The 14,126-nt window shown below is 53.4% G+C and overlaps 2 protein-coding genes across 3 annotated transcripts in view; both read left to right on the top strand.

The window, feature by feature from the left end:
- The window catches only part of STARD10 (StAR-related lipid transfer (START) domain containing 10), a 33,918-nt gene extending 26,728 nt beyond the window's left edge, over positions 1 to 7,190 (top strand). For both annotated transcript variants that reach the window (XM_010849501.1, XM_010849500.1), the window contains exons 3-7: positions 3,097 to 3,244; positions 3,855 to 3,958; positions 4,594 to 4,711; positions 6,470 to 6,522; positions 6,770 to 7,190. In XM_010849501.1, coding sequence (XP_010847803.1) covers positions 3,097 to 3,244; positions 3,855 to 3,958; positions 4,594 to 4,711; positions 6,470 to 6,522; positions 6,770 to 7,015 — 669 coding nt within the window. In that variant the 3' untranslated portion in view covers positions 7,016 to 7,190. The remainder of the gene's footprint in view (positions 1 to 3,096; positions 3,245 to 3,854; positions 3,959 to 4,593; positions 4,712 to 6,469; positions 6,523 to 6,769) is intronic.
- Positions 7,191 to 8,468: 1,278 nt separating this feature from the next.
- The window catches only part of LOC104995592, a 23,776-nt gene continuing 18,118 nt past the window's right edge, over positions 8,469 to 14,126 (top strand). Inside the window, exon 1 of the mRNA XM_010849526.1 lies at positions 8,469 to 9,011. Within this exon, the coding sequence (XP_010847828.1) occupies positions 8,534 to 9,011 (478 nt within the window). The 5' untranslated portion in view covers positions 8,469 to 8,533. The remainder of the gene's footprint in view (positions 9,012 to 14,126) is intronic.

Raw genomic sequence — 14,126 nt, 5'->3', positions numbered from 1 at the left:
TGGAACCAGTGGGGAGCCCTTCACACCTGCTCCTGTGTCTGCTAGGCAAGGTCCCTATCATTTTGTGAATACACTGTCTTTACTCTCTGGCACAGTAAGACGTTGCAGGCTCCTCCTATACGTACTCCCACCCAGTCCCAGGATCACACATTTCTCCAACAAGACCTGGAAGCAGGACCTTTTGAGTATTAGGCTGCAGCACACCCTGGGCACTGGAGCAGATGGAGCTCATTCAGCTGGCCTACAGGCCACTCTGTCCTCTCTGTCGCGGCCTCTTGCTGGATGCCTACTTTACACACTGAGCTTCTCTGGAAGCCTGATGCCCCGCGTCTCACCCCACACAGCTGACCACCTCCTCTATGTCCCCTTGGACGGTCTGGGCACCTCCCCATTTCCACACTAGTCTCCTCTCTCAACTGGAAGCCTCTGAAGGACAGGCCTCAGATTCATCTCTGACTCTTCTGTGCTCTGCACAGAGCTGAAGCTGGTGAAGTGACTGAATCTAGTCATACCTTCTTGTGGAGTAGAAAAGCAGACAGAGGGTGGGGAAGGAGTGAGTCTTTTCAGTATGAAGCTGTTCTTCAATTTCAGTTTTCATTTTTTTCCCCTTATTTATTTATTTGGCTGTGTTGGGTCTTAGTCGTGGCATGCAGGCTCTTCCGTCTTCATTTTGGCACGTGGGATCTAGTTCCTTGACCAGGGATCAAACCGAGGCCCCTCTGCATTGGGAGCACAGATTCTTAACCCCTGGACCACCAGGGAAGTCTCAAACTTCAGTGTTCATGGCTAAAATGAGGCCTCACCTCAAAGTGATAGTGTGTAGAAAGCACTTAGGATAGTACCTGGCAGGTGGTGAGCACACCTCTCAGGATCTCTGGGGAATCTTTTTATTTAATTTTTTTTCATTATTGAAGAGGCAGTGCTATATATTTTAGAAAATTAGAAATATAGACAGCAAAAAGAAAATAAAACTATCATATGCTCATCATTTAGAGATTGCCGCTGTTAATACCTTAGCTTCCCAGGCCTTTTCTGTGCATAGATTTCCACCCCCACCCCTGACCCCCAAAATGGGATTATATCATGCATCCATTCTGTAACTTGCTTTTTCTTCAGGCAGCAGTATCCACAATTTTGTTTCAGTAAATTTTCAGCACATCTAATTAATACTCAGATCATGTTCACATTTCTCCAGTTGTCCCAAATGTGTCCTTCTGCTGTTGTGTCCAAGCCAGTATGCAATCCAGGACTGCACTTTCTATCTGGTTATTTGTCCTATAAATCTCAGTCCCTTCTTTATGACATCGACGTGTAGAAAGACTACACCAGCAGCCCTGCAGAATGTCTCATCATCTGGCTTTGTCTTGTATTCTTGTGGTGACACTTAACTTGTTCCTCTGTCCATTGTATTTTTGTTAAGTGAGGCATATCCAGGGCTTGATGAGCTCACTGGTGCCTAGAATGCTCAATGGGTAGTGTCCTTCCTTGTCCTTTCATCACCATTAGTGGGGTCAAGGCCTAACAAGATTAGGGGGAAGGCGATGTGACCCCTCCCTCATATGGTTGCATGTATTTACTTTTTAGTAGAAAGTAGTATGTCTAACGGAGAAGGCAATGGCACCCCACTCCAGTACTCCTGCCTGGAAAATCCCATGGACAGAGGAGCCTGGTAGGCTGCAGTCCATGAGGTCGCTGAGTTGGACACGACTGAGCGACTTCACTTTCACTTTTCACTTTCATGCACTGGAGAAGGAAATGGCAACCCACTCCAGTGTTCTTGCCTGGAGAATCCCAGGGACAGAGGAGCCTAGTAGGAGGCCGTCTATGGGGTTGCACAGAGTCGGACACGATTGAAGCAACTCAGCAACAGGAGCAGCAACAGCAGCAGTATGTCTAAACACCCAGTTCTCGGAAACTTTTTTAAGCTACACAATAGAATTCATCCATTTGCCGAGGGGAACTTGATCCTGGGGTTTGGGCTTTCGGGTGAAAAAAAAATCACAGAACAGGATATAGACTGAGTTTCATCTTGCCGAGTGTAAATCTAATGAAACCTGGTTCTGTTTTTATTTGCTTTCTGGACGTGTGATCTAGGTGAAGTCCCAGCTTTTTTTTTTTACTTTTTGGCCACACCCTGTGGCATGTGGGATCTTAGTTCCCCACCAGGGATAGAATTCGTGCCCCTTGTACTGGAAGGGGGAGTCTTAACCACTGGACCACCAGGGAAGTCCCAACCCCAGCTTTGCTGCTTATCAACTGGGTGACTGTGAGCAAGTTCCTTAACCTCTCTGAGCCTTAAGTTCCTCTTTGGATTTCTTACCTGGCAGAGTTATTGTGTGGGTTAAATTTTTTTTTTTTTAAGGTTTCCTCTGCTCTTTTCTCTCTAGCTGGAAAGCTCTTTGAGAACAAGGCTAATAAGTAATAAGAATTCAAAGATGTTTGTTGGGGGAATTCCTTGGTGGTCCAGTGGTGAGGACTCTGTGTTCCACTGAAGTGGGGGCATGGGTTTGATCTGTGGTAGGGGAACTAAGATCCCACATACCGCATGATGGGGGTCAAAAACAAAACAAAAAGATGGTGTAAAAAAAGAAAGGAGGGCAAATGGTATGGCCAGTGATAAGTACCATGGGGGAAAGACATCCATTTAGGCATTCATTCATTCATGCTTTCATTTAACATGTACTCATGCCAGGCCCTGTACTGAATCGACTGAGCCTCTGCCCATGAAATTCAGGGGCCTGGAGAGCACAGATAAAGAGGAGGAGAGCACAGTGTATAGGAGTCCAGAAGGTTGGCTGGGTAATTCAGGAAGACTTCCTGGAGGAGGAGACCGGGACGAATGGGGAGGTTTGGTGGGGGCTGAGATGGGGGAGATAGTGTCTAGATGCAGAGGCTAACTTTGTCTGGCACACGTGGCTTCTGGGAGGGCTGGATGGGGCTCATGGCAAGAGGTGAGTCCATGTTGGCTTCAGAGGTCTCTGTTCCTCCCTGTCCTCCTTCTCCTCCTACCCCCGCCCCCTTTGCCTGCATGCCTTCCTATCCTGATTAGTGCTTTGAGCCCTGTGTGACCCTGACAACCCATGTGTCTATCTGCAGTGTCGGATGGAGTGCCGCGATGTGCCAGCAGAGACACTCTACGATGTCCTACATGACATTGAATACCGCAAGAAGTGGGACAGCAACGTCATTGAAACTTTCGACATTGCTCGCTTGACAGTCAACGCTGATGTGGGCTATTATTCTTGTGAGCAGATGCAAGCACACCAATCCCAGCCCCCTCCACCTCTACCCAGGCCTCCAGCCCAGCCTCTTCCTACCTGCTTCCCTCCTCACAGTCACTCCCGGGGCCAGGCTGCTCAGAGACCTGAGTGTAGAGATGTAGGGCTGCCTTCCCTGAATCCTTGTCCGCTCCCATATACTTGAGCATATAGAAACGAGTACTTACAAACACACATACACTCCCATGTTCATGCATGCACATTCCAGACAAACACACTTGCACGGAGTCATGTATAAAACCCACAGCCACATGCCACCTACTCACCCACCTACCCACACTTCAGGGAGACACAATAATACCACTGTTTTCTCCTACACTCACATTCACATACACAAACTGATCAGGCCAGCAAGGTAAGGGATCGGTGAGGTGGTGAGGAGCAGGGGAAGCTGGATGCAGGAAGGGAGAGGGGCTGTTCTGTCTCCTTCCTAGCTCCAGAAATTAGGTCTGGGGTCCCTGTTTACATCAGGGGGAGTCGGCAGTTAACCAAGCATCCCTGTGTCTCTGGGCTTTGCCACCCCCTTTCAGGCAGGCAGGCTAGTAGTCTGGCTGAACTGTCCCTTGCCCTCCACAGGGAGGTGTCCAAAGCCCCTGAAGAATCGTGATGTCATCACCCTCCGTTCCTGGCTGCCCATGGGCACTGATTACATCATTATGAACTACTCAGTCAAACATCCTGTGAGTCAACCTGCCTTCCCTGCTGGGTGGGCAGGGGAAGGTACCAGGTAGGGCTAGGCCAGCAGGCCTAGCCCAGGGAGAGGCCCCTGGCTGCCACCAAGACTTCCCTGTGACTTCAGTCCAGATACAAAGCCTCCTATCCCTGTTTCCTACCTACACAGTGAGAATAATGGCTCGTCTCCCTGCTGGGGCTTTTAAGCAGACGAGTGTGGACCATCACTCTGGACAAGTGGGTGGGAGGGGCTGGCTGGGAAAAAGGGAACAGGAGTGAGAGGTAGGGTCCCCTGGCCCTCCCTGAGGCTGTGTTTTGATTTCCATGGCAGGCAGGACAGGCAAGTGCAGGTGGCCTGGGAAAGGATGAGTGTGTGTATGTGTGTGTGTGTGTATGCACACACCCATGTGTGTACTTATAAACCCTCACCCCAGACTGGGGTCTTTCTGGAGGGGAACAGAGGAAATTTAGAGGGATAATGATGACCTAGTCCGACTCCTCTCTTTCTTCTTACCCTGATATCAGGCCTGGCCTGGAGTCAATGCCAGGGCATGTGAACCAATTCTGTGTGTATTTAGTACTCACAAAGACACCACCTTTTCCCACACCTTGAGTCTCACCTCCCTGTGCCTTCCATCCCCAGAAATACCCACCTCGGAAAGACTTGGTCCGAGCTGTGTCCATCCAGACGGGCTACCTCATCCAGAGCACGGGGCCCAAGAGCTGCGTCATCACCTACCTGGCCCAGGTGGACCCCAAAGGTGAGGGCTTGGCCCTGGAATCCCATCATGGGATCCTTCCCTATACCATGGCGATGGGACTTGATCTAGTTGATCTACTGGGATCCAGAAGGGCCTCTGTTAAGAGGGGTTTTGTATTTTGGGGCATCTGTACCCAAAACATTCTTTGAGCCAAAGTTTGAGACTTTATAGTGTTTTGAAAAGCAAGGATCAAGGTGGTAGTCACTGCCCCAACATGAAGCTTACAGCTGTCTTCCTGGGCTCCTATGCCCCCATGCTCTGACTTGCTCCCCTCTCACTGGCTACTCCCCCTCTGTCTTGTTGGCTTCTATCCTGGAGGTCTGGGTTTCCCAGACCCCAGTCCTTTTTCCCTTGGGAGGGCTCAGCCACTCCCCAGGCTTCTGTGGCTAGGTGACCACATATCTCTCTGCTGAGATCCAGGTCCCGGTGGCCATTGGCCTCCTCAATGTGTCCCTCAGGATGTCTCTTAGGACCCGAGGCTCGATGTGTCCAATGCTGAACTGTCTCCCTCCCTAACTTGTCCCTTCTCCTGAGTCTCTTCCCTCTAGTCACTCATGCCCAAAACATGGTGGTTGTGGGGGGTCCCCTCATGTCAGCTCCCAAATCGTTAATTAGTATTGATTCTACCTCCTAAATAGCTCCTGAATCTGTCATTTCTTTCCACACTCAGCCACCCTGTCTGTCCATACAGATTTTTTCCAAAGGACTTATTTCCTTGTGACTCTCTTCTGCTTAAAATCCTTTTGTGGTTTTTCTATTGTCCTCACAGTGAAGTCTAAGCCCCCCTCCCTAGGTTTCCCAGTCCCTTCTCAGAGTTATACCTTCCTACTTGTCTAAGCAACCCTTTCCCTCAGCCTAAAACACCTCTCTGCCCTTACTTATCCCTCCAGGGCTGCTTCACCTCCTCTATCCCTGATACCCAGAGGAGCTGCTGGCTCCCTGCCCTGTGGGCCCATCCCCCTCTAGCAGAGCACTTGGCACACTGTCGGGCTCCCCCAGACAGTGAGTTCCTCTCTGGGTCCCCAGGGCTGGTCCAGGGTGGGTGTCACTGAGTGACTGTGGAGTGAGTGAGGGAATGAATGAATGACTAGAGGAGGGGTAGGCTCTTGAGCATCTTTGCCTGGGTATCCCCCCAGCATCACTGAGGGTCCACTGGCCCAGGCCCAGAGCTCCCCAGCACCTCACTGAGTGAGTTTTTTGGGTGTCAGAGGCAGAGCAGACACTTGGGGATGAGGTGGGTGGAGAATCGGGCCACGGATTCCAGGTCAGGCCAGGCTGAAGAGGTCATGCAGCAGGGGGCTTAAAAGGATAGGCAGAGCAGGGGATGAGCATCAGGGCCATTCAAGATAGTGGGACTGGGTATGAGAAAAGGGGGGTAAGTGTGAGTTGAGGGGAGGCAGCAGGCAGAAGCTTGATTGGCCAGGATTTTAACTCATGTGTGGCCTGTGATCACCTTGGACCCTGTGGTCTTCTTTCATGCAGCCCTTGGACTCAGCAGAGGGCAGAGGCAGTCGGGTGGTAGAGGTGGAGAGTTGAGCCTGAGGACCTTGGTCTGAGGTGGAAAGAGGGAGTGAAGTCGATGACGTCTTACAGGACTTGCCTCACTCTGCCCCCTCCCTATGGAGAAGAGTGTGTTCTACCTGGAAACCCCAGGTTGGAGTAAGGGAGCTGGTGTGTGTGTTTGTGGGGGGCTGGATCCTTGAATCCCTACGGCTGCTGCTTCCTTTTTCTTCTCACTACCCTTTCCTGCCCTCATAGGCTCCTTACCCAAATGGGTGGTGAATAAATCTTCTCAGTTCCTGGCTCCCAAGGTGAGTGACTATGGGACTTGGCGGGTGTGGAGGTTTTGGGGAGAGCGTTCTGGGATACAGGGATGGAGTCCGGGAATGGGAGTCAGGGGGCGGGGCCAGGGCTGAGGGGCGGGGTTACGAAACCCGAGCAGGAGTCAGGATCCTGGGAACAGCGGTCTGAGCCGCTGGAGGGCGTGGGAGCGGGCGTGGTGAAGGCCTAGTCCCGCTCCCAGCTCACCCCTTATCCGGCGGTACAACCGGTCCTCAGGCCATGAAGAAGATGTACAAGGCGTGCGTCAAATACCCTGAGTGGAAGCAGAAGCATCAACCACACTTCAAACCGTGGCTACACCCGGAGCAGAGCTCGTTGCCCAGCCTGGCGCTGTCGGAGCTGTCGGTGCAACATGCGGACTCGCTGGAGAACATCGACGAGAGCGCGGTGGCAGAGAGCCGGGAAGATCGCACAGGCAGCGCCGGCGGCGAGGGCAGCGATGACGACACTTCGCTCACCTGAGCGCTGCACCATGGCAGGGACGGCGATACGACGGGGCGGAGCCCAGAGGCGGCGGATCCTCCCCCGCTTTCTCCTCTCTCCCACCTCCTGCGCCTCCTGGGGACGCTGGGCTCGGGCCCAGGCTGGAGCTGCGGCCTGGCTGGACACAGCCCCAATAAATGATCCCACAGCCTCATCTGGCTCATCACTGTGCCTCCTTCCCACTTGCTCGGGGCACGGGCACCGCCCTCGGTCCCTTTGTTCTACAGTTCATTTTGTTAATTTTATTACTGATCACGGGCTTTTGCTCCTTTAGACATCCCCTCGTTTCTCCATGTGAAGCGGGGGTGGTTGTCAACCCTCCTGTCCGTGGTGTGTTCATTCATTAGTTTACTCTTCATTCATCCACCTGTCCTTGTTGTGTGTTCATCCTGCTATTCACTCAGGCTCTTAGGCTAACTTTCACTGCTCTAAGAGAAGAAGCAGGTCTGGTCAGGGTCAGAGAATGGGGTTCTATTGTAAGACCTGCAGCCTAAGACTCCCTGGGTCCAACCTATGGGCTGGGGGTCTGACACGTGCCTGTTGTGACAGAAGGAGGGGCAGAGAGCACCTTGGCTCTCAGACCACAGGGTTGTAGGCCCAGAGCTTAGGTTGGGGCAGCATTCTCTGGAGGAAGTTTGGGGGTTGAGGGGAATGTCATCAGACTCCAGTGTAGTGAAGGGACCAGGCCCTGTGAATTGAGTTCTTTCTACTTCAGGCCTGTGGTAACAGAAAAGGTGGGGCCTCCAACCCCTTGCCAAGATGCCAGTTCCCTGGTCCTGTGTTCCCCACAGCAGCTTTGAAGTCTAGAGGGATGCTTGGGCCTCTCCTTTTCTCTGTAGCCCACAGGTGCCCTCTGCTGCTTGAGGGTCACCTCTGCTCTCAGGTCTGGAGGAAGGCCCTGTGCTCCACCCCTCTCCAGTGTTTAAGTTCTCCCCAAGGTCTGGCCCTCCACGCTCCCGGGAAACGACCTACCTTTGCCTTGTCAGGAAGACACTTGGAGTCCACTTTTTCCTGGAAGGGCAGGGTGAATATCCAGTAGGGGTAGGCAGGAGATTCTGTAACTCACTAAGACTTGGCTGATTTACCCAATACTGGCTTTGTAACTTTGGGCAAGCCCTGGAGCTTCTTTGGAGTCTCGTTTCCTAATCTATAACCTGGGGTAATAGTTTTTACCTTCAGGCAGATTGAGACAGAAGAAATAAGTTGCCCAGCCCTGGGCTTGGCATGTAGTAGGTGCTCAAATTAATGACACCCAATCTCAGCCCTGGACACAGGACCTGGGAATGCCTGTCAAACCCCAGACCCTCATCTGCTGTGTATGCGGGTAGGATGAGTGGAAATCTCCCATTCTCTAGGCCGGGGAAGCTGCCTGGCCGCCGGGATCTCAGGCTGCAGCCTTTAACCAAGGGATCCTTGGACACTCTGACTTGCATCTTCCCCACCACCTTGCTCCTGAGAGATGTGGGCCCAGGGACAGAAGTAGGATATTCTCGAAGAATGAAGTGGGTAAGGACTTCTGGAGGAAGAGGTCGGGAACTTGGGTTTTCCAGCTTCCCACTGCCCCTTACCGCTCTGGGGGTGGGGCGGTTTGTGACTTGTCCCTCCCAGGGAGAGGGGTGGCAGGAGGCGGAGAGGCTCAGGAGGAGATGGGAGACTCAGAGGGCGGGGATAGGGGAGGCAGACCTCAGCTTCAGGAGACGTAGACGGATCTGTGAGCAGCGAGATGGACAGGGGAGACGCACAGATCAACGTGTCCCCAAGGCCGGCGAACTCCAGGACCGTGACTGGGCGTGGCCGGGAAGGGGGCGGGTCCTTGCCCCCTTACCCGCCCTCCCCTCCCCGGGGCGTCACGTGGGGCGGGCGGAAGCGCCCGGCAGGGTGGGCGCGCCCGGCCTGCGGCCGCGAGTTGACTACAACGGTGCAGTTGGTGGCGCCGGGGCCCCGGCTACGCGCGTGGAGTCTTGGATCAGAACAGGTCAGTACGGCAGCCAGGGCTTCCCTGTCCGCCGCCCCTTGGCCAGGTGTGGCCCGGAGTTTCCCCATTCCGCGGAAGGGAAAGCCGAGGCTGCGCGGCAACTCTGCGCCCGGCACCTACTTCCGCGGGAGTTTCTCTAGGTCACGTCTTCTGACTGGCGGCGGGGATGCAGTCGCCTCCTGAGGATATGCGGTCGGACCAGAGACGGTAGGGAGGAGGGCGAACCGGCGGGAAAGGGGGCTTCCAGCCCTTAGCCCTTTGGCGTGAAGCCTCCCAGGTTCCAGAGCTAACCCGCTTTCGGGCGCCTTGATTTTTTCATCTGTGAAATGAAGGCTCCCACTTCGTTGACTGCGGAGACCCTTACAGGTCTGCTGGTTCATATGACCTTATGCACTGGACCTGGGGCTCTAGTGATCTTGGGCAGACGACTTCCGGTCTTTGCGCCCCAATTCCCCATCAGTAAATGGGGGCATGGCCTCCCAAGAGCCCCTACTTGGCCCAGTTGCTGGAAAAAGGAGGTGTGTGTGTTCACTGAACGGGGTCAAGCCGGGAGTGGGTTATTGGGACTGGAGGAAGCAAACTCTGAATGCGGTCTGAGGGTGTGTGGTGGGTGTCTGGTCCCAGATCTCCAGGGCCGATTTTTAGTGCTGGGGAGCTCTGGTCGGCATCTGGTATATGCACCCCACTCCCCCAAGGCTCCTGTCCTGGGGAGCCTGCTTTGATCCCCAGGTTTGGTGGCGGGAGCGCTATAGGGTTGGACAGATGTACGGAGGTACTCAGGGAAGGATTTGACTGTGCAGCAAGGTCCAGACAGAGACACCCAGAATACCTGTGCTCAGAGAGCAGTGTGTCTAGGCTGGGAGAGACCTCCCAGCAAGCTCATTACAGGGTAGAAGGAGCCCAGCAGCGTCCAAATACAGGTGCAGACAGGTACTGGGGTGGAATCAGACACTGAGACTCTTGGAGGCTCAGAGAGGAGATGATTGGAATTGGCCTTGGCAGTTAAGTGGTAATTCACAAGGATAAGGACTCTCAGAGGAAGGCAAAGCTTGTGCAAAGGCAGGAACTTGCGTGGTGTGTTTGAGGAATGACAAAGAGATGGAAGTGGCTGGAATGGGTGGCAGAGGTAGGGTGTAGAGAGAACCAGTCCCCCCAGACCCATGGTTGGCTGAGGATGGTCCAGACCCTGCCTTGGAGATCCCCTCTCCCCGTTTGCTGCTTGCTCACTGGAGTAGGGCAGGAGGGGATGTTCCCAGGCAAGAGTCCTAACAACTGTGAAGTGGAAGTGGACAGATTTCTCCCAGGCTTCGTTGGGGCATTCAGGCCTCCCCAGTCAACCCTAGCCTCACCTCCACCATCTCTCGGACTCCAGTCATGCCTTTCCACGTGTCAAGCCTCAGCTGTTTGTGCAGGTTGCTTGTCTTCTCCACTACCCGTCTGCCCCCCGCCCCCTCCCGCCTGGGGAAGTTTTCTCCCCATCAAACCTCCTGGATCTCCTTGGAACTCTGTGATAAAGGGGACTGCAGAGCCCAGGACTGACTGGGACCTGGGACAGTCTCTTTGCAGCCACCAAACTCTGTGTGACTCTGCACATTCCCAGACTTCTCCATTTCCCTGTCTGCAGGGTTGAGTAATAAGACCTGGTTCCAAGCTCCAAAGAGAGAGACTGCTGGAGCAAGAATTGAGCCTGTCTGAGTCTAAATCCACCCCCACACCTCCACCAAGAGTGTTTGGGAGAATACTCACTGACCCACAAGGAGAACACTCACCCCCAGGGAGAACCTGGGGGGAAGGAGTCACTTCAGAGGGGTAAGGGGCCTCTGAGAGTCCAAGGGGCTAGGTGTGGACTAGCTTAGTACAAAGCCCTAGGAGAGAAGGGAGTCCCCTCCACTCTCCAGGGGCCCTTTCCCTTCCCCACCCCACTCTTCCTTTGGCTGAGCTCAAAGCCAGCCAGCTGATGCTCAAACAAGTGGCCTCTGTTCCTAGGATAGGGGGAGGGGAGGCAGGCCCTGGGCTGCAGGCCCGTCTGTCCAGCACTGACCCTGGCCCCCCGCCCTTCACTCTGGATCTTAACCCTTGGGGACCTGGGGTGGGTACTGGGCTGCTTGTAGGCGGGTACCTCTTGCCCACCAGCTGTCCTCTCCACCCCACTTTAGGGTTCCCAGGGTTCTGTTGCTGAAGGAGTGGGTGCAGTAGGACATGAATTGGAAATGGAGAAGCAAGGACGGAATGGAGGTGGGAAGGAGGCCACGGACAGTTAGGAATCACTTGGCCCAGAAGCTTTTTTCATAGATAAGGAGACCGAGGTCAGGGGCCAGAGATCAGACCAGGATCACACAGCAAGCCCTGGGCTGAGGCGGGGCGGGAGGGGGTGTCCAAAGTGACCCAACTTCTCGTCTGGGCCCTCTTGGGGAGAGGAAAAGGAAATGGAGAGAGCTCTACTTGATTTGAATACCTACCGTGTGCCTGACACCGCAAATTTGTTACTTTATTTAACTTGACATCATTCCGTGAGACAAGGGTCATCTTCTAGTAACATAGAGGAAGAAACAGCCTCAGAGAGAGCTGAGTAATAGCTTCAGTGAGAATGACCTCGGCAAAGCACACAGCACCTCTGTGGGCACTATTACATATGTTAACTGGTTTCGTCCTCCCAACAAGCTAAGAAGTCAAGTACCGTTCTACAGATAAAGAAACTGAGGCACAGAGAGGTTAGATAACTTGCCCAAGATCACAGCAAATAAGTGGTAGAGGCAGGGTCAGGACCCAGGTGTTGGTTTGCCTCTTGTGATCTGATTTCCCCTCCCCCAGCCTGACATCACTCCTTGAGCTCACTCCTTGAGCTCCATCCAGGGTTCCTCTCAGTGAGGGGCTTTCTCCTGGGTAGTGGCCAACGCAGCCTCTAGCACAGAGTGTGACCCCAGCCAAGCAGACCTGGCCCTCCCTTAGGAGCAGAATCCAGTCCCTCCCTTAGGAGCAGAATCCAGTTCCTTGGGCCGCCCCTGTCCCACGTCTCAGTCAGGCTGGACTCTTTTCCCCCTCCACAGCCCCGTGTGGCGGGGCATTTCTTGTTTCAGGAAGAGATTCTGCACCAAGGATTTGAACAGCTGGAGGATATGAGGAGGCCGTCAGAGATTCCCTACAAGTACATTCCCAACAAAGTTCGGGGACTTAACACCAATACCCCAGCCCTGATCAGAGAGGACATCTTGTCCACTTAGACTCCCCCTCACCCCACTGTCAGGCCCCCTGACCTGTAGATTCTAACCAGGGTTCTGGAGAGGACAGTCCCAGCCCCTGAAGGCAGATGACCCCAGGTTCAGGGAAGGCCAGAGGTGGAGGGAGGGAGGGCAGTGCATAGCTGGTCTTCCACGTGACCTTCCTGTGGAATTTCTCGCTGTCTCATCCTTTAGAACATAGTTCAGAAGGGGAAGAAAGATTCTGTCCCATAAACAGGACGTCTGTCCGAGACCATTGGGACAGTCAGAGTTGCTGGGAGGAGGTGTGGAGTTAAGTGACCAATTCAATAACAAAATTATTTTTTGATAGTAATACTAGTAGCAGTAGCTACTGTTTCTTGGAAGCTTATTATGTTTCAATCACCATGCTAGACATTTTATGTAGTGATTTCATTTAATCCTCAGCAATAGTTTTATGGATTAGGCACTGTTCCCATTTTACAAATGAAGAAACTGAGGCCTTGAGAAGTTATGTAATTTTCCTGAGATCGTTTATTATATGGAAGAGCTGGGAGTCTGAATTTCTGAAACTTCACAGTGAGAACCCTGAGCACTAGGAGATACTGCAGGCAGACAAGAGCCAAACCCCATCCTTCCCTGGAAACTCCTGGTTGGGGAGGCAGGCAGGGACTAGAGGGCCGCCCGGGCAGGTGACTTTCCTGGTGATGTGCTGTGGGAATGGGATGCCAGCTTGCAGGCTGTACTGGGTGCTGTCGCCCTAGGATGAGGGAACTCCTGCTCACTGCTCTTGTCCTGTCCAGTTTGGACAGTGGTTCTCCTATATAAACTGGACAGGAAAGGGCAGTGGTTGAGTACAGTGGTTCTCCTTTTTACTGATGAGAAAACTGAGGTCAGTAGATGTTAAGTGACGTGCCTAGAATCTTTCAGCTGAGGAAAGGGAGAACTGGGACTCGGAGGCACTCCACCTCTCCGCCTGGTCAGGGCCTTCTGGGCCTCTGAAGCTCTGAGCTTCCTTCAAGTACTGCTCACCTGCCTTGTCACAGAGTCCAAGTCTTCCTCTCTGACCAAACCAGTGTCAATGGAAAAAATAGTCACAACCTAGCAGTTGAGAGTTCTGTTTTATTTCGTGGCAATTTTTAGGACTTCAGGCCTCAGAAACAGCATCTCCAGTGACCCCGAGAGAACTATTCCCAGGAGTCTGGGGGAGGAGTCACGGAAGCTTGCTGCAAGGGGCAGGTAGTTTGAACATCAAAAGATTATTGTTAATTAAGGAGAATCAGATATCTCAAATTAAGGAATTTAGCGCTTTTCTGTGTATGGGAACATGCAAGGAAATACTTCATTTCACACCGGAATGGATTCCTATCAAGGTACCTGGGGCCTGGTACCTGCGGGATATCTGAGACTGAATGAACAAACCTGGGGAACGTGGTTCCAGAGCTAAGAGGCCGAGAAGCAGAGACCAGCTGTGGTCAAGAGTGTGATGCCCATGGCCAGTGGGATCTAGAGGAGAATTCAGGGATCAGAGAGCACACCTACCCCACCCTGGGAGGAGGATGTGGCAAAATCTTCCTCCTCCTCATTGTTGTGAGGACAAGCAGGACCCTGACCTCTCACAGCTACCCCTCTGTCCCTATTTTCAGGGCAGGGAATCTGAGGTCACACCTGGAATCTCAGCTGCCCAGGGCCTTTGGCAGAGCCTAGCCCTCCTTCCCAGCGCTGCCCTCCCTCCTAGCCAGGCCAGTGCTGGGGTGGGTCAGACTGAAGGACAGGGGAGCAGGAACCGGGCTGACTATGTACCAGTGCAGATTGTCCCCTCTCCCAGGTGCCTGGGTCTCCTCTGTGGCCTTCGCTCCCCCCGCTGGGGGCACTGTCCTGCCTTTGGGCATCCCCTTCTCTCCTTCCCTCCCCTCCT

The sequence above is a fragment of the Bison bison genome, unplaced genomic scaffold (assembly GCF_000754665.1).
Source record: "Bison bison bison isolate TAMUID 2011002044 unplaced genomic scaffold, Bison_UMD1.0 scf7180017864284, whole genome shotgun sequence".
Taxonomy (NCBI): Eukaryota; Metazoa; Chordata; class Mammalia; order Artiodactyla; family Bovidae; genus Bison; species Bison bison.
Note: the sequence above shows the minus strand (reverse complement) of the source record. Positions and strands in the feature narration are given on the sequence as shown.